The following is an 18,907-nucleotide window of genomic DNA, read 5'->3' as shown; positions in this document are numbered from 1 at the left end:
ACAACTTTCTGCTGAGAAAATATAAAATTATTGAATTATATTATTATTAAACCAATAAATAATTAACATACATTTATTAATTTGTAATAATTAATATTTACCAACTTCTATTGATATTTACTAAAAGAAAAGACCTAAAATTTATTCACAAGTTGCTATCAAAGATTGTATATAAAATAGTTTGATTTCAAACAAAATTTGCTATGATCCATTTAATTCTTCTGAGGAAAATTTAGTAAAATCAACAGTCTAATCAATCCACGGATTATTGATGATGTCTTGAAAGACAAAAAAACAAACAAACATAAAGCTGAAATCAAGTTCAACTTCTCCTTCATTTTGTAGCTTAAACTAACGGCAGACCAGTTGTAATAAATGAGAAAGGTATAAAACGCCCACATCACGACCCACAATTTTATTGAATTATTAATGTGCAATGTGTGCCTACACAAAACACTTGCATGATCACGCTTCTATCTTTTATTCCTTGAATAACAATAGCTTTGAAAATGATTCGTTTTTTTTCTAGTTTTCTTGCCAATGTTTTGTTACCTTTAACCTCAGAAAGAATTGAAGCGACATGCAACCAAACAATCTTCCCTAAATTTTTACTATCAATAAATAAAACTCATCTTTAACAATTAGTGTTCACCCCTTCAATATATCTTTTTTTTTTTTTTGCTTCTTTTTCGCATGCACATTATGGGAGAAATTATTATATGAAAATTACCTAGACTAATTATGTTTGTTTTTTTCTTTTACTTTCCTTTTTCAGCTTTTATTTTCCATCAAAATTACCAAGGGTAATCTCCCAAGTAATATATATTGCGTACACTTTGCACTAATCTTTTTTAGACCTATGCCAACAGTGTTGGCAATCAAACATCATTACAACAACTTTCCGCAATAAAGATTAATTTGGCGTCGATTCCCTTTTTTTATTTTTAATTTCTTAATAAAAATGGCCTATACCATTTGAGCTTTAAGCAGAAGACAAATTACTAAAGCTTGTCATTTTTTTTCATTTTCCTTTTTTAAATCAAACCGATAAATGATTAACACATATTTATTAGTTCTAAATGATGAAATATATGTCAATTATCTAATATTAAAGTACAAAACACTCATATATACATGTCACTCTACTATTAATAGTGATATATATCAAGTTTAAATAAGAATTTTTTTATAAAAAAATCACTATCAATCAATATTACCGATTTTTGGAAGGCATCCAATTGTAACAAGTTGTAAATGATCCTACCACATGGCTACCCAACATGTAATATTAAGAGAAGTCCTTAATATTTAACTTGCACATGGTGGTGGGCTCGAAGCTCCAATCCGAACCATTTCTCAAGTGAGATTCAATTTTTGTACAAGAAATTTTGCCAACTATAACTTCACTTTGAGGAATGATAAGGACAGTTTTGTTTTGATAGCTTGAACTTTTTTTGCACGCGAAGATGTGCTTGGGCACCATTAATTAAGGCGGTCCATACTCACACACCAATTCTCCACTATCTTAACCGTAAGGACATTCCATTTCTTATAAGCTTCAATTTCCTGATGAGTGTCAACCTCATTCATGCTAATTAATCACAGCAAATCTTTTTCTGGGGTGTTTGGAAATGAAACCCAAGTCGAGCGCAACATGGATGGGCTCAAATCGTACAGGATGATGTGTCTATTATGACAAAACAACAAGATTGGCCTAATTGACGGCATAATTATGCCTAATCTGATTGGTACGAGGCTTAATAACTAAAAGTATAGCCTCCACTCTTTGAGTTATGCTAATTAATCCATATTTACATTTATATCAAACTCCATGTAACACTGTAGATATATTTTTAGGATGGATGTAATAAATACAATGATTTTACATCGGTTGGTCTAGAGTTCAATAAAATAAAGTTCAATCAAATCAGTATCCACCGGATTTTGGGTTATAGATTTAATAATTTAAGTTTAGATTTTTATTTTTTTTCATTTTCAGTTTTTTGTTTATATTTTCAAACTTTTACTTAAGAAATCAAAACATCTAAAAAAAATATATCTAATATATTTTTATGTGAATTTACTTTAGTCAACTAATCGGCTCTTGATCACGAGGTTGTTGGTTCTCAAGCACCGGCTCGCTAATGGTTAATTTATCAGTTTTTTATATTATATTAATTATATTTTTAATTTTAAATAATTGAAAAGCGATATCTAAGTGGATGGTTTCTTTATGATTAATTTGACTTTTAATCAACAAAAATGAAAAATAAAAAGTAAGTACGGTTCAGTTAATATGAAAATATTAAGTTAATAGCTTTTTCCCTAACTCTTGCCCTATAAGAGAAAAGAATAGTTTTAAGACTATACTTTTCTTCCTCGACAGAGTATGAAACTATGAATTTGTTTTTAAGAAAAGTACGAAAGTATGAATGACCTCATAGACCAGATGTATAATCGATATTTCCTAAGCATGAACTTTAGTCCAAACGTGAAAAATCACAAAGCTAGAAATATTTATATATATGAATGTAATTCGCAGATTATTGATTAGAAGAATGAGTAATTAATTTAAAGAAGAAAAAAAGGCAATTTGGAGAAAAATATGGAAAGAAATATTTAAAAATGTGAAGAGTATCTGCAGCTTCAAGCTCTATATAAGCACACAATTTTACACTATTCTATTAAAATATCAAATCTTTCCATTGCTCATCAATGGCTTCACATTACAATAGTATTCTCTCTTTCTTATGGCTTTCTTTTATAACTTTCTGGCTCTTCATCATCCCCACATTAGCAGAAACAGACAATTATATCGTTCACATGGATTTATCTGCCATGCCCGAAGTCTTTTCTAGCCATCATAGCTGGTACTTGGCCACTCTTTCTTCTGCTTTTGCTGTCTCTAACAGCAGAAACACCATTAATACTACTCCTGCACGACCTTTCTCTTCTAAACTTCTTTATTCTTACACTCACGTTATCAATGGTTTTAGTGCTCATCTCTCTCTTTCTGAGCTTGAGGCATTGAAAAACACTCCAGGATACATTTCTTCCATTAGAGACTTACCTGTTAAACTTGACACAACTCGTTCGCCTACATTTCTTGGCCTCACTGGCAATTCAGGGGCATGGCAACCCACGAATTTCGGTGAAGATGTGATTATAGGAGTGGTGGATACAGGTATATGGCCGGAAAGTGAGAGCTACAGTGACAATGGAATTTCAGAAATTCCAAAAAGATGGAAAGGAGAATGTGAAAGTGGTACCGAATTCAATACTTCGTTGTGTAACAAGAAGCTGATTGGAGCTAGATTTTTCAACAAAGCTCTAATTGCCAAGACTAACGGCACCGTATCTATGAATTCAACGCGTGACACAGATGGCCATGGGACCCACACTTCGAGTACTGCGGCTGGGAATTTTGTGCAAGGTGCTTCTTTCTTTGGCTATGCGTCAGGAACTGCTAGTGGTGTGGCCCCTAAAGCACATGTGGCCATGTACAAAGCTCTTTGGGATGAAGGTGCTTATACTGCTGATATAATTGCTGCAATTGATCAAGCAATTATTGATGGAGTTGATGTCGTGTCCATTTCTTTGGGCTTGGATGGCGTTCCTTTGTACGACGACCCTATTGCATTGGCCACATTTGCTGCTGCTGAGAAGAACATATTTGTGTCCACTTCTGCAGGGAATGAAGGTCCTTATCTTGAGACATTACACAATGGTATTCCCTGGGTGCTAACTGTTGCTGCTGGTACTGTAGACCGTGAATTTAGTGCAACTGTGACACTCGAAAATGGTGCTTCAGTCACTGGCTCAGCTCTCTATCCTGGAAATTATTCTTCTAGCCAGGTTCCAATTGTTTTCTTGGATTCTTGTCTCGATTCAAAGGAATTGAATAAGGTTGGTAAAAAAATCGTGGTGTGCGAAGACAAGAATGCTTCCTTAGATGACCAATTTGATAACCTGAGGAAAGTGAATATCAGTGGAGGTATCTTCATAACGAATTTTACAGATCTCGAATTATTCATTCAAAGTGGGTTTCCAGCCATTTTTGTAAGTCCAAAAGATGGAGAAACTATCAAAGATTTCATCAACAGCAGCACGAGCCCACAAGCAAGCATGGAGTTTCAGAAAACAAATTTCGGTATTAAATCAGCTCCAAGTCTTGCTAGTTACAGCTCTAGAGGACCATCACCAAGTTGTCCATATGTCATGAAACCTGATATTATGGGTCCTGGCTCTTTAATCTTAGCTGCATGGCCTCAAAACATCGAGGTGATGCGCCTCAATTCTAAACCACTGTTTAGCAACTTCAATATATTGTCAGGAACATCCATGTCTTGCCCACATGCAGCAGGAGTGGCAGCACTTTTGAAGAATGCACACCCAGATTGGAGCCCGGCCGCAATCAGGTCTGCGATGATGACTACTGTTGTTACAATGGATCACACTCCTGGGCCTATCAAAGACATTGGCAATAATAATCAGCCTGCGAGTCCTTTAGACATGGGTGCTGGTCAGGTTAATCCTAGCAAAGCACTAGACCCTGGTCTTATTTATGACCTGAAGTCAACTGATTATGTGAAACTCCTCTGCGCATTAAACTTCACTGAAAAACAAATCCAAATTATCACAAGGTCATCTTCTAATGATTGTTCTTCACCATCTCTGGACCTTAATTACCCCTCTTTTATTGCCTTCTTCAACTCGAACGTCTCTAAAAGTTCCACAGTGCAAGAATTTCACAGGACAGTGACCAATGTTGGAGAAGGAATGTCAACTTACACTGCAAATTTGACACCCATTAATGGATTAAAGGTCAGTGTCGTTCCAGACAAATTGGAGTTCAAAGCCAAGAACGAGAAGCTAAGTTACAAATTAGTGATAGAAGGTCCAACAATGCTTAAAGAAAGTATAATTTTTGGATATCTTAGCTGGGTTGATGACGAAGGTAAACACACTGTGAAGAGTCCTATAGTAGCTACAAGACTGAGCTCAGACTTAGTTTCGTCTTAGAAGATCTAACTTTAATTATAATTGCTTGTATACTTGAAAAAGTTAACCGACTGGCATTAAATAAAATAATATTGCTGCATTCATTCAAGTTTCCAAACAGTTTGGTGATAGAAATTTCACCTTATCGGATAGGGTGGTATCTTGTGTGGTTGCTATGTAATTGTTGATTAATCACAGCACCCACTTGTTATCAAATTAAAGTAATAATATATCAAGATCGACCTGCATACGATAGAAGCAAAAGAAAAACAAAATAAAAGACAAATCATAGGTTATGGACAAAAACAGAGCTGGATATTGCATGTGCAGTGGGTATCATCATCAACGTCTCGAAATAGTTTACATTAATTATATTGACGCCCAAGATTATTGCTATGACTTGAATATTTAAAGTCATGGAAAAAGAAAAGGGTTACAGAGATTGGCAATAATTATGTATGACTACCTTAATTATGTTGTAATAATTAGCAAGTATCTACTCTCCTCTGATGCTAGTGCAATTCTACAGCCATCATTGGAAGTTGAAACGACAATATACACTGTTTATTTAATTGAATAATTAAATTAAGATAACCGAAAATACAATGACGCAAATGAACATAACCAGAAATTAAATAGTTTTAAAGCCTTTCTGTCATCTAAGTCTTAAAGAAAATAGAAATTCCTTTTAGTGGAAATGGGATATTAATACTTGACCGCTAAAACACAGGATTTTGACGGTGCTCCCACCAGGGCCCATTCATATGCAGTTAAGCCCGTGACTTAGCATCATCCACTTGCTATGGAAACTAGAAACTAACCCACCATTCAATTTATTTGAATTGAAGTGACACTGACGCACGGCCTATTTAATTCGCTTGTATTTGAAGTCTACGGCTGTTGTAACAAACCTAATTGCATCTAATTCAGCATCCATCATTAGTTATTGCTTTCCCCATTATTTGATTGCATCCAACACTAATCATGCATTCTTTTGAGCAACCCATTACTTAGGTGCAAACATAATTTTACATCATTCCCAACTAATATGGATTTCACGTTTTCAGGCATATAAATGTTGATGTAAATTCAGATATTGTAAAATGGAAAGAGGCAGCATCAATTTCTTTTGCCAGTGAGCAGAAATCTGTAGGAATTTAGAGTAAATTTAGCTTTAGCCCTTAAAAACAAACCCTACTATTGTGATGAGTTGAATCCCACTATCCATGTTTATTAAAGTAACCCTAATCTTAAAAACAATATCTAGTCTAACAATAAGACGATATTATTTTTTAAAATGAGTCCTAAAATTCACATCTCATAAAATAAAAATTTATATCATAATTGAAAATTCATTGTTACTTTAAAAATATTTATATTATTTTCCGAATTTCTATTAAATTATAACTTTTGAATAAAAATATTCTTAGAAATCTCCCATCTCCATTCAATTTCTTATTTGCATCGAGTTGAACGATTATGCATAAACAATTCAACTAATACCAAAATTTTCAGCAGGTTTCCAATCTTAGGTTACATTCCTTCCCAAGAGATGAGAAGAGAATATGAAAAGGAAAAAGATCCCTAGAACAAGTTGTGATGGGAGTAAGATATAAACCATCGTAGACCATTTCTATAAACTGCACCGGACACCTATGGCCTAGGAAACTTGAAACGAAAGAAAGAAAGAGTATGTAATTTGAATCTCCATGTTCGACAAACAGCCATCTGATACTGTTCGGATCATTCAGTTGACTTGAGACAAAGGAAAGAAATGGCAAAAGAAAAAAAAAAAAAAAAAAAAAACAAGAAAACCCAGCTTTCTAGCTGGCATAGTGATGGGTAGGTAACCATGTGCTAGTTGATCTGTTCCGATGCATATTGCTAATATACTGCTTCCCCATTTTGTACCATTAAACAACAGTGCATGAACCATTAATACATCAAACTCACGAGCAAATCACAGTAGTCTTATATATATATATGCTTGTGTCAAACACTTGTGCACCATTCTTGAGTGAAAAAGCTACTTGTTATGTATTCTATAAAGTTTATATACGAAATATATTTTTTTGAAGAAAAGTTTATATACGAATTAGTTGTTAGTTTCATCTGCATGATTAACGAGAGATACTTACAATCAAATTTATCCTTATATGTTCTATAAAGACGGGTTAATATAGTTATTGACTAATTAAATCATTTTAGGTAACAGAAAGATAAAATATTAAAAAATATTAAGTTAAATGAAAATTCTTAAAAAAAAGAAATATGCATATATTTATCTCTTTCAACTAACAAATTTTAGAGCTTTTAACAATGGAGTATTTTAGTTCGGTCCAATTAACAGAAGAGAAAGAATTCTCATTTTCATAATTTTATTTCCTTATGACAAATAGCGTATTTGAACCGAGAACTCTGTTTCCAGAAAAAGGATTGAGATGACTTCAACATTTCATGATGTATATAATATAAGTCCAGTGATTGATCGATCATACAAAGGGTAGGACCCTAATTTACGGAGATACTGTCTGTGGGCCATATTTCCTGTCTGCCTGCAAATCCATCTTGATTCAGGAGGAGCACCAGCAGACAAACTTTCAGATTCCATAGAGAAATTTCCTAACGTTACTGCTCTCCGGTGGGCAGCAGTGAAGGCAGTCTTTGGACTTCATTTTGTTCTACATCAATCTGTATTTATTTAATGTCTTAATTAAGCCACTGCTTTAATTCATGGTGCTGGCTTTTATTGTCTGTTAGTGTTTGATTGAGCAATCAACCGATCAATTGCACGTGATTCTGAATTAAAATTAGAATTAGAATTTTTCTTTTTTAAAACTGCAAGATGCCTGAAGGATGCCCAACAACAACCACTGCATGTTCTTTCTTAATCCATTCTGAGGTGATTGATATATTTTATTCTGTCACTGCCAATGTTAAAAGACAATACTAACAATGTTTGATTTTCTTTCAAACACATAATAAACTATAGTTTTTTTTATTTTATTTCTTTTCCAAACTTATTAATACTTTGTTAAGGAAGTCCAGATGCCTGTGATCTTCATTTAATTGTATGGGTTTTGTGTGAGGCGTTTTAGTCCAAGATATCAGTCGGGTCAAAAATATACATCCAGCAAATTGTATGTCTGTATATGGGCCCACATATGATTATTGAATCTAGACAGACTATAAGGATGTGGGATATCCACTATCGTCATTCTATCCATATCCAAAATCCTTTATCCGATCAATGGAGATATCCAAGTAATTGACCAGTCGAAAATCTGTTCCATTAGCAAAAGAAAATTAAAAAGGAAAATATTTTAATTGATCAGCTCAATTTATAAATATATTTTACAACAAAATTCTTAAGATTTTGGAAAATGCAGCATTTAAAATTAGGTAAAACAAACAATTTAAATTAATAACAAAATACTAAATTATAAATTTATTTTTAAATGCACTGTTTTTTGATACATCAGAAATATAGATAAGAGTGAATGAATATAAATGACTCAATATGAATAACTAACATGAACATACGAATATTTTATATTTTAATATTAAATGATCGTCAAATGATGAATTATTTAATAAATATGTGACTTATCTAATAGTTTCATATATACATTAAATTCTTCTTTAAATCAACAATGTACAATTCAAGCCCAGTGAATACAAACAAAGATAATTCGTGGGAGTGTCTTATTTTAGGGACAGGGGCCTATGGATATAAGAAGAGATTGCCCTTACTTGAACAAAAGGAAGCAAAGTGGAATACTCCTCTGCTAGCAGCAAATAGTCATCATCTGGACAAGAGGAAACAAAGTGGAACGATCCTTTGCTAGTGGCAACTGAAAGTGGACAGCAGCCTTGAAAATCAAATATGAAATTTCTTCTGGTTAAACTTTCCTCTATTCCAAGTATATCCACATGTCATCTTTTGTCTCATATTCTCCATTCAAATGTTCATAAAATAGGTGTCCGAATTAAAACTGTCAATATCAGAACCCAAATTGCTGTGATAACTGTGAGTGGAATGAATTTGGAACACGCTTATCTACTAAAATAAATTAGGAAACAAGAATCCAATACACTCAGTCAATTCTCTATATAAATACACTTCACTTTCACAGTATTGTACTAAATTGTAGATTTCTTCATTTGCTCAATTAGCCATGGCAAAACAATACAGTATTCCTTTCTATGAACGGCTTTTCTTTGCTACTTCTACCTTCTTACTTTTCGTCCCCACATTATTAGCAGAAAAGGACAATTATATTGTCCGCATGGACTCATCAGCCATGCCCAAAGCTTTCTCTGCCCACCATAGTTGGCACTTGGCCACTCTTTCCTCTGTTTTTGAAGTTTCTAAAAGCAGAAGCTCCGTTAGTACCGCTACCACTGCTGCAGCCAAACCTTCTAAGCTTCTATATAGTTATACTCATGTTATTGATGGTTTCAGCGCTCATCTTTCTCCTGCTGAGCACGAGATCTTGAAAAACTCCACAGGCTATATTTCTTCTATTAAAGATCTCCCTGTTAAACCTGACACAACTCGTTCACCATCATATCTTGGCCTTACATCCAACTCTGAAGCTTGGAAGTTGTCTAATTATGGTGAAAGTATCATTATCGGAGTGATAGATAGTGGCGTATGGCCGGAAAGTGAGAGTTTTAGTGACAACGGAATGCCAAGAATTCCCAAAAGGTGGAAAGGAAAATGTGAAAGTGGCGTCCAATTCAACTCCTCATTATGCAACAACAAACTAATTGGTGCTCGTTTTTACAACAAAGGGCTGATTGCCAAATGGAACACCACTATATCAATGAATTCTACACGTGACACGGAGGGCCATGGAACCCACACGTCGAGCACGGCGGCCGGGAATTTTGTAAGAAATGTATCATACTTTGGCTATGCACCTGGAACTGCCAGTGGAGTGGCTCCGCGTGCTCATATTGCCATGTATAAGGCCTTGTGGCAAGAAGGTTCTTATACATCTGATATAATTGCTGCAATTGATCAAGCAATTATTGATGGAGTTGATATTCTGTCTATTTCATTGGGATTGGATGACCTAGCTTTGTACGAAGACCCTGTTGCTTTGGCAACATTTGCAGCTGTGGAGAAAAATATATTTGTGTCCGCATCTGCGGGAAACCGCGGGCCTTTTCGTGGTGCACTCCATAATGGCATGCCTTGGGTAACAACTATTGCTGCTGGTACTGTAGACCGTGAATTTGAGGCAGTTCTGAAACTTGGAAATGGAGTTTCAGTAACTGGTTTATCTCTCTATCCAGGGAATTATACTACTTCTAGGCAAGTCCCAATGGTGTTTAAAGGTAAATGTTTGGACAATGAAGACTTGCTTAATGTTGGGGGATACATTGTAGTTTGCGAAGAGGAGTATGGCAACTTACATGACTTGGAGGACCAATATGATAACGTCCGCGATACTAAAAACGTCACTGGAGGAATTTTCATAACCAAATCTATAGACCTTGAAAACTATATCCAAAGCCGATTTCCAGCAATTTTTATGAATTTAAAAGATGGAATAAAGATCAAGGATTACATCAACAGCACCACTAAGCCACAAGCAAGCATGGAGTTCAAGAAAACAACTGTTGGTGTTAAATCAGCTCCAAGCCTTACTAGCTATAGCTCTAGAGGACCATCCTTAGCCTGCCCATCTGTCCTGAAGCCTGACATTATGGCTCCTGGTTCTCTTATCTTAGCAGCATGGCCTGAAAATATAATAGTGGATCGTATCGATGATCAGGAAATATTCAACAACTTCAATCTACAATCAGGTACATCCATGGCTTGCCCGCACGTAGCAGGAATAGCAGCACTCTTGAAAAAGGCACATCCCGATTGGAGTCCTGCCGCTATTCGTTCAGCAATGATGACTACTGCTGATACCATGACTCAAGCCAAAGAGCCAATTAGAGATATTGATTATGGGCGGCAGCCTGCTACTCCTTTAGACATGGGATCTGGCCAGATCAATCCTAACAAAGCATTAGACCCAGGTCTAATATATGACGCGAACTTAACTAGCTACATTAATTTTCTCTGTGCATTAAATTTGACCCAAAAACAAATACAAACTATCACAAAATCTCCTAATAATGATTGTTCTTCCCCATCATCAGACCTAAACTACCCCTCTTTTCTCGCTTACTTCAATGCCGATAGCTCTGAAGCCAATTTGACCGCTGTTCAAGAATATCACAGGACAGTAACCAATGTTGGAGATCCAGTGTCTACTTACACTGCCAATTTGACACCCATTAATGGAATAAAAGCAAGTGTGGTCCCAAACAAGTTGGTTTTTAAAGCCAAGTACGAGAAGCTAAGCTACAAACTGAGCATACAAGGTCCCAATCCGGTCCCGGAAGATGTAGTTTTTGGTTACCTAAGCTGGGTTGACTCAAAGGGTAAATATGTTGTCAAGAGTCCCATAACAGTCACAAGCCTGAAATATTTTGACGTTGATGATTAGATGTGATTCACTTAGATTTGTAGTTAACCAATGCTGTCGAATTTAGAATAAAACATAAAACTGTCCATCGTAACTAAACTTGCAGTTGATGATGGAGACTTCAACTTAATTAGCTGGTGATGGGCCGTACTTAATTGTGTTGTTACAGTTAGTGTATCCAGTTGCTTATTTAATCATACATAAAACCATCCTGAAAAGGAAAGTGAGCAAGCTGCGTCAGCGTCAAGAGGAACGTCCACGAATATTTTTTTTTGTTTGAAAGTTTTGGAAATTAAGAAGAAAGATCAGTTTATAGTATCATTTAATACAATTATACAATCAATTTTAATATTTTTTTAATAGAAGGGGACAAAATAGAAGTGGCCATTGCCTGTGAGGAGTGCGTCCTACCGTCCTGCCCATCAATTTTTGCTGGCGAATTTGAGTAATATGTGCGTCAGGGAAAGAGAAAAAGAAAAGAAAAATTAGGGAAAAGAAGTAGCAAGATAGTATACAACGTGGAAATAACTACGGATTGCATTTAGAGAAAGAAGAACTGTAGAAGGCCTTTTTTGAGGAAAAATAGAGAAAAGAAAGTAGCAGTTTTTCTTAATGAAGTGATATACCGCCTAATTAATCCTTTTCTGTTTTGGAGTCTACAGCTATTATTATAAAATGGCACATTAGAAATTTTGATGATTAAAGTAGTTATAGTTTAATATTTGAAAATTCTAGAGAATTTAAAAAAACTAATTAGCTTTTGTTTTGCACCACCCTTATTATTATTTCGATTCTAAAATTAAATTTAAAAATTAATATATATATATATATATATTAATCTATTGATATATTACATTTTTATTATTTGATTATAAAATGATAATATAAAATATATTAATATTAAAATATTAGAGACTGTTATAAAAAGAAAAAGAAAACAACGACAGTTAGACACTATAAATACATTCTGCTTCATTATTTTCTTAAAGATTTACATTTTTGCTTGGGCTCAATATTATTGGGCTTGAGCAAAAGGTCAGATTCTAAGAAAACATCTCCGATTGGCCCATGTAATATAAAACTTTTCTGAAGTTACAAGATTTTCTATTTCCTAAAATACGGATAAAAAAATTATTTAAATTTTATGTGCATGCAATAACTTATAAAAAATTAATATATATGTATGAATATTTTAAATATTGATATTTTGATATAAATTATTAACACATATTTTATTATTTAAAATTAATAAATATTATTAATTATTTGTATATAGATAGAAGTATAAATAAAATTTAGAAAAGAATTTCTTAAATAAAATAGGGAAGATAAATTGAATGGGAGTGATAAACCGGCGACAAATTTTCAATTATTTTGGGTAAAAATAAATAAGTATCGAGTAGAATGTAAGTTAATAAGGAAAAAAGAGAAAAGAAAGTGAAAAGGCATTAAAGAAAAGGACCGTCAGCTAGCTAGTATACAAAGTGATAAAACAAATGGGAAACACACATGCAATGCCAGTTCAAGATATGGGAACTGGTTGGTATCCTTCTTCCACATGGGGCTCATCGCTCACATGTGCCATGAGGAGGCCACCTTTTTATATTGGAAACTGAGTACCCCTAAAATATAGAAAAATCAATTAAGAATTTGAGATATCTCGGTGCATGAGCAATTCTTCTAAAGGAATATATTACAACACGGGTGAGTTATAGTATTAAACTTTTTTTAATATCTTTATATATTTATTAAATAAAAAAAATTATAAAATTTAAAATTGAATTTTTCAATATTAAAATATTATAGTATATATAAAATTATATGCAAAAGTTATGTATAAATTTAGTTTAAATATTATAAATATTTTAAGATAAATATATAAAAATATTAAAATCATTATAAGGTATAATATTCTAGAATTCACCGAAAGTGCAATAAGAAGGCTATATATTTAATTTTCCATCAGGAACTAAAACGGGTCACAGGTTTTGGGCAGTGGCTCGTTTATGCCCTTTCCTTCACGAGCCCCTGCGGGAACCATAGCGAAATAGTCGAATAAAATAGATTTGTTGGATTCGTGGTTGCGGCGCCAAGTGCCAACTGTAATTTGGTTGTCGGTTAATTACTTCTTCGATCCTTCCTCTATCCAACTCAATCGCACAACTTCGCTTTTTGTCCTGTCTTTTGTCACTGCTAATAAACATTGCACGCGTTTTATTATACCCAACTTTCCTCTTTATTTATTTGAAACCCTTTCTTCTTAATTACACTCTCTCTCCCTTCTTTTGTCAGTTGACAAACAGAACAAAACCATCTCTCGTTTTCATCAAAAAGAATTTGACTGCTGATCTTGAGACCCTAGTGGGTTTGGATTTTCATTCGGGAGTTTCAACAAACACCTTGCAATGCACGCCAAAACAGATTCAGAGGTAACTAGCCTCGCGCCATCATCACCCACGAGATCTCCACGGCGTCCAGTGTACTTCGTGCAGAGTCCATCACGTGATTCTCACGATGGAGAGAAGACAACGACGTCGTTTCACTCAACGCCGGTGCTTAGCCCCATGGGGTCTCCACCACATTCCCACTCATCCGTCGGGCGTCACTCGCGCGAATCGTCTTCAAGTAGGTTTTCCGGGTCGTTAAAACCCGGATCGCGCAAGATCTCTCCAAATGATGCCTCTAAAAGTAGTCACAGGAAGGGACAAAAGCAATGGAAAGACTGTGCAGTTATTGAAGAAGAAGGTCTTCTTGAAGATGAAGCGCGTGAGAAGGGACTCCCTCGTCGCTGTTATTTTCTTGCTTTTCTTCTTGGTTTCTTTGTTCTCTTTTCTTTCTTTTCTTTAGTTCTTTGGGGGGCCAGTAAGCCACAAAAACCCAAGATCACAATGAAGGTATTTCCTTGTTTATTTATCACTCTTTTTGTTTTTTATCACACTATATTGGTAAATTGATACATACATTTGCTTTATTTCTTTTTGTTTGCAGAATATAAAATTTGAGCATTTCAGCATTCAAGCTGGGTCTGATTCTACTGGAGTAGCAACTGATATGATATCAATCAACTCGACAGTGAAAATGATCTATAGAAACACAGGAACATTTTTCGGTGTTCATGTAACATCTACACCTGTAGATCTATTTTATTCTGAGATCACCATAGCCTCAGGAGCTGTAAGTTGCTGATAATACCCTTTGCTCAATTCTTTTCAATTTCTGCTTCAAAATCATTTCTCTTTTAATGCGATTATCTAATAGTGGTGAAACGGGAATTATTTACAGGTAAAGAAGTTTTACCAATCTAGAAAGAGCCAAAGATCAGTAGCAATATCAGTAATGAGTAACAAAATCCCATTGTATGGAAGTGGAGCTGGTTTCAGCAGTTCAACAGGGACCACTGCACTGCCAGTGCCACTAAAACTGAGTTTCGTTCTCAGATCAAGAGCTTACGTTTTGGGAAAATTGGTTAAGCCTAAATTCTATAAAAGAATTGAGTGTGATTTTACTTTTGATCCAAAGAAACTCAATGTCCCAATCTCCCTCAAGAAATCTTGCACATACGATTAATGGTGACTAAGAGGAAGACTATTTTTACATTTTAACTTTCCCCTTTGATTTTATTATTGTTGTTTCTATTTTTTCGTTGAAGAGAGGAAGTGGAAAATGAGAAACAGCTAAGCGGGCAAGGAATTGAAGGAACAAAGGTTTGGACTTTTTGGTTGCCCAATTGCCCGTTGAGTGGAAAAACAGCCTGGAATGGATTCGGTAGTGACTTGTGAGCGATAGCTTTTTAATTTATTTTTTTCCTTTGTTTTTATATAAATATATTTGTTTATGATGTAAAAGCAAGAAACCATTTATCTTTTTAAATACTATTATTTAATTTAATTATTGTAATGTAATAATGTTCATATTATATTATTTCAGCAACTATTTGGTCTTCCGCTTACATTTTTATTTTATTTGGTGATTATTATATGTTTGGAGTCATTAACCCAAATACCCAGTAACAACCAAATAAGAAATGCAAAAGTGGCAAGGATTAAACTCGGAGCAAATATGAGATTACAATATGATGCTAGCGCTGTGACAAATCAATAATAAGATAAAATAATAAAAGAAAATGCCAAAAGAAAAACGGATCGAGGGAAGAGCAATACTAGAAGGATCACATCTGATTCTTTTTGGACAAATAATTTTCTGTTAGGAAATGAAGGAAGAGCACCGCTGCATGCATATGATGTCAAAAGTCCGGTTGTCGGAGCGCAGAAAAGGAAACGTGCTCTGATTATATTTGTTAGTACTCGTAACATAAATAAGCATATATCAAGGGAATCACTTAGTCAGCTCAGCTATTGCTGACAATGAACATCTCGCAAGTATTTACTTAAATGATAATTAAAGCATCTTCCATATCGTGTCTGGTCGAGTCTTCGTGCAAAAAAAACTTAATTTATGCTTTCTTTTCACATGCTAGCTGGCGCAATTATTCATTAATAATGTGGAATTGGTCAGTAAAGTTTAGTTATAAGATTAATTTTATTTTTTTGTCTTCAAAAATGTCAGCTATGATCTCTGCAGAAGACAGATATAATATAATTCCTCTGTACACCTACCACTAGCGCAGTAGTGATTTGGCATCTCTACTCTGTCGGTGAATTTAAAATTAAAGAATAAAAAATTAAAAAAAATACTACAGTTAACAGCGGAGTTGTATTCATGAATTGGAGATTTGAGCTTGTTCACTGTAGACTTTAAACTAGGATTGAGCATGGATCTCGATGATTTCCGTCCGAACCGAATAACCATACCGAAAAGTATTAGAACCGAAAAAACTAAAAAATTTTATAACTGAATTGAACCGATCCGAATTTTTTTACTATTACGGTATAGTACTGGTTCTTTAGTAAAAACCGTACTGTAACCGTACCAAAATCGATCCGTCTTGTATTGATCCGGACCAAACCATAGAACCGAATTTTTTACATATATTTATAAAAAATTATTTATATTATATAAAAAATATATATATTAAAAAAATAATCTATATACTCTATAAAAAATTATTTTATATTTATCATTTATATAATTCAAGCAATTGTTATCGAAATATAAAAAATAATACATATTAAAAATAACTATAATATCATAATATACTTTATACTCTATAAAAAATATAAGTTATATATATTAATATGTCACATAGTATATTGATATTAGTAATCTAGTATACATACTATAATACTATATTTAAAATTATTTACTATCTAGAAATTTTTGACAAGTTAATTAAAGAATTATTTAATTTAATAAAAAGTTATATAAATTAGTAAAAATTATAAAAATATATTATTATATAAATATAATATTATTTACACTATATTTATGAATAAATTACTTTTTAATTATATAATATTTTTATTTTAAGAATAATAATATTAATTATACTAAAAGTATTAATTTATATAAATATTAAAATTAAGAAATAAATATTTAAAAATAATTTTTATATTATTATACTAATAAAACTTAAAAAAATTAAATATTTAGAAATAATTAATTTATTAAATTTTAAAATATTATAAATTAATATTAAAATATAAAAAAATATATTAAATTATATTTATAAATTTATTTATTTTTTGAAAATGATCAAACAAAATTTAGAAAAAATTGTCAAAACATCTTTTAACAATATAAAAGTTCTTTACTTCCTATAACAGCGGAGGTCCTCATTTGTTGTCAAGATTGGCTTAGAAGTTCAAATAAACCTATCCAACTAGAAGAATCAATAGAGGATATTGAAGAATCAAATAGAGGATTTTGAAAGCATAGAGTCATGTAAAATTTCTTTACTTCTTACATATGTTTATTTATTGTTGATTCTGTTAAGTTTTATTGATGTAATTTCTTACTTTTATTAAGAAATTATTCAAGATCCTGAGATTGGTGAGTCCCTTATGCCAAGATTAAATATGGACTGTTAATTTTAAGGGGAGGTAATAACATTCATTTGCTAATTTTGAACATGTATTTTAGTGCTACATAAAATTTGTAAATTTATTTATTTTAATGATTGACATATGTAAAATATTTTATCCTTGCAGTAATATATATTTTAATAGTTTGTATTTGAATATTGAATGAATTATTATATTTGCAAGTGGCTGAATAGTGAAACAGGTTGTTCAAGAATGTGATTGCAATTGTAATTTAGATTTTCATGCTACTTTTTTTAGGTTGGTAATCATATTTTCTCTAAATGAATTTGATTAAAGATGAGATTAGAGTTATATTTTTTAAATTTTTTAGAACTGAAAATAGCACCGAACCGAACTGTATTGAACCGTAAAATTGGTATAATACGGTATTATATCCTTTTATGTTTGGTACGGTACTGGTATCTTCAATTTTAAAATAATCAAAGTTTAATATCATTTTAATAATTTATAAATAACTGAATTGGACCGATGCGTGTTAGCCTATTTTAAATGTAGTGGCAGTTAGGATTTTATTCATTTGGTATTGGAATTAGTTTAAGTGGAAATGGCAGCAGCACAAATACCACTAATTAAACAGCAACTGTCACATTTCACGCCTTGATTTCAGAACCTAACAAAACAAAAGCCTCAACTACCGCACTGGTCTAATCACTCCCACTCAACTATTGAGATTTCTGATAAGTCGACGAACTACAACAGAAACGACCCAAAGGTCGAAACAGTAGTAACAAGCAACAAGAAACTCAAAATGCCAACAAAACTCAAAATGTAGCTAGCTTAGAAACATTCTCTATCTCCTGCAATGGGTAATACAAGAGCAGCCTCTAGTGTAAGGATTAACCTGCGTTCTTGAACCGAAACAATCATGAGTATAGTAAGACCTTCCTGAGCGAGGTGGGCAAGGCACCCTATTTGCAGATAAAGCGCCATACGATATGTAATAGTGCATGGGCTTTCCTCTTCCATATAGAGACCTCCTATCCAACGACCCACCACCATCTTCGTCTTCACTGTCCCCAAACTCATCGTACAAACTCATCGTTGATGGCCATTCGAGATTCTCCTCCATCAGCTGGAAGCTTCTCTGATCAACCAATTGATGAGTTTCAGTAACTAGACACGTTACTGCTATGGAAAGAACAAAAAGAGCTGAATGTGCCATGAACTTCTTTTCCTTTCAGTGGAAGAGGCTGTAGGAACTAATGTATTGTTGGATCTAGATTGTGCTTTTATGAGGAAATTGAGCAGAGGAGTCACATGGAGATGGGGACAATAAACACTAGCACCTCTTACGGTTTGCCTGCCTTAATTATCGCAGCTTCCAATGTGGTGCCGCACCAGGATGCCAATTCTTTATACATTTTTATTGTTTCAGAATTTATTTCATTCTGAGATATAAATCCAATCCATAAC

The 18,907-nt window shown here is 33.4% G+C and overlaps 4 protein-coding genes across 4 annotated transcripts; 3 read left to right on the top strand and 1 right to left on the bottom strand.

Moving 5' to 3' along the window:
- The first annotated feature begins 2,623 nt into the window (after positions 1-2,623).
- On the top strand, positions 2,624-5,105 carry LOC8278848 (subtilisin-like protease SBT3). Its single transcript, XM_002510149.4, has one exon. The coding sequence runs from the start codon at positions 2,716-2,718 to the stop codon at positions 5,020-5,022; it is 2,307 nt and encodes a 768-aa protein (XP_002510195.2). The 5' UTR covers positions 2,624-2,715; the 3' UTR covers positions 5,023-5,105.
- A 3,969-nt stretch (positions 5,106-9,074) lies between these two features.
- On the top strand, positions 9,075-11,622 carry LOC8278849 (subtilisin-like protease SBT3). Its single transcript, XM_002510150.4, has one exon. It carries the CDS (start codon positions 9,180-9,182, stop codon positions 11,511-11,513), a length of 2,334 nt encoding a protein of 777 aa, XP_002510196.1. The 5' UTR covers positions 9,075-9,179; the 3' UTR covers positions 11,514-11,622.
- A 1,953-nt stretch (positions 11,623-13,575) lies between these two features.
- On the top strand, positions 13,576-15,389 carry LOC8278850. The gene is made up of 3 exons (XM_002510151.4): positions 13,576-14,386; positions 14,481-14,666; positions 14,775-15,389. The coding sequence occupies exons 1-3, from the start codon at positions 13,898-13,900 to the stop codon at positions 15,057-15,059; spliced, it is 960 nt and encodes a 319-aa protein (XP_002510197.1). The 5' UTR covers positions 13,576-13,897; the 3' UTR covers positions 15,060-15,389.
- Positions 15,390-17,969: 2,580 nt separating this feature from the next.
- On the bottom strand, positions 17,970-18,904 carry LOC8278851 (protein RALF-like 34). Its single transcript, XM_015718952.3, has one exon. The coding sequence runs from the start codon at positions 18,654-18,656 to the stop codon at positions 18,285-18,287; it is 372 nt and encodes a 123-aa protein (XP_015574438.1). The 5' UTR covers positions 18,657-18,904; the 3' UTR covers positions 17,970-18,284.
- Positions 18,905-18,907: the final 3 nt, after the last annotated feature.

The sequence above is a fragment of the Ricinus communis genome, chromosome 2, assembly GCF_019578655.1.
Source record: "Ricinus communis isolate WT05 ecotype wild-type chromosome 2, ASM1957865v1, whole genome shotgun sequence".
In the NCBI taxonomy this organism is placed as follows: Eukaryota; Viridiplantae; Streptophyta; class Magnoliopsida; order Malpighiales; family Euphorbiaceae; genus Ricinus; species Ricinus communis.
Note: the sequence above shows the minus strand (reverse complement) of the source record. Positions and strands in the feature narration are given on the sequence as shown.

Bases quoted from the DNA above. Each gene is read 5' to 3' on its own strand.
- LOC8278848 (XM_002510149.4), top strand. From the start codon at position 2,716: ATGGCTTCACATTACAATAGTATTCTCTCTTTCTTATGGCTTTCTTTT.
- LOC8278849 (XM_002510150.4), top strand. From the start codon at position 9,180: ATGGCAAAACAATACAGTATTCCTTTCTATGAACGGCTTTTCTTTGCT.
- LOC8278850 (XM_002510151.4), top strand. From the start codon at position 13,898: ATGCACGCCAAAACAGATTCAGAGGTAACTAGCCTCGCGCCATCATCA. The intron at 14,387-14,480 runs GTATTTCCTTGT...TTTTGTTTGCAG, and splicing joins AACCCAAGATCACAATGAAG to AATATAAAATTTGAGCATTT. The intron at 14,667-14,774 runs GTAAGTTGCTGA...AATTATTTACAG, and splicing joins TCACCATAGCCTCAGGAGCT to GTAAAGAAGTTTTACCAATC.
- LOC8278851 (XM_015718952.3), bottom strand. From the start codon at position 18,656: ATGGCACATTCAGCTCTTTTTGTTCTTTCCATAGCAGTAACGTGTCTA.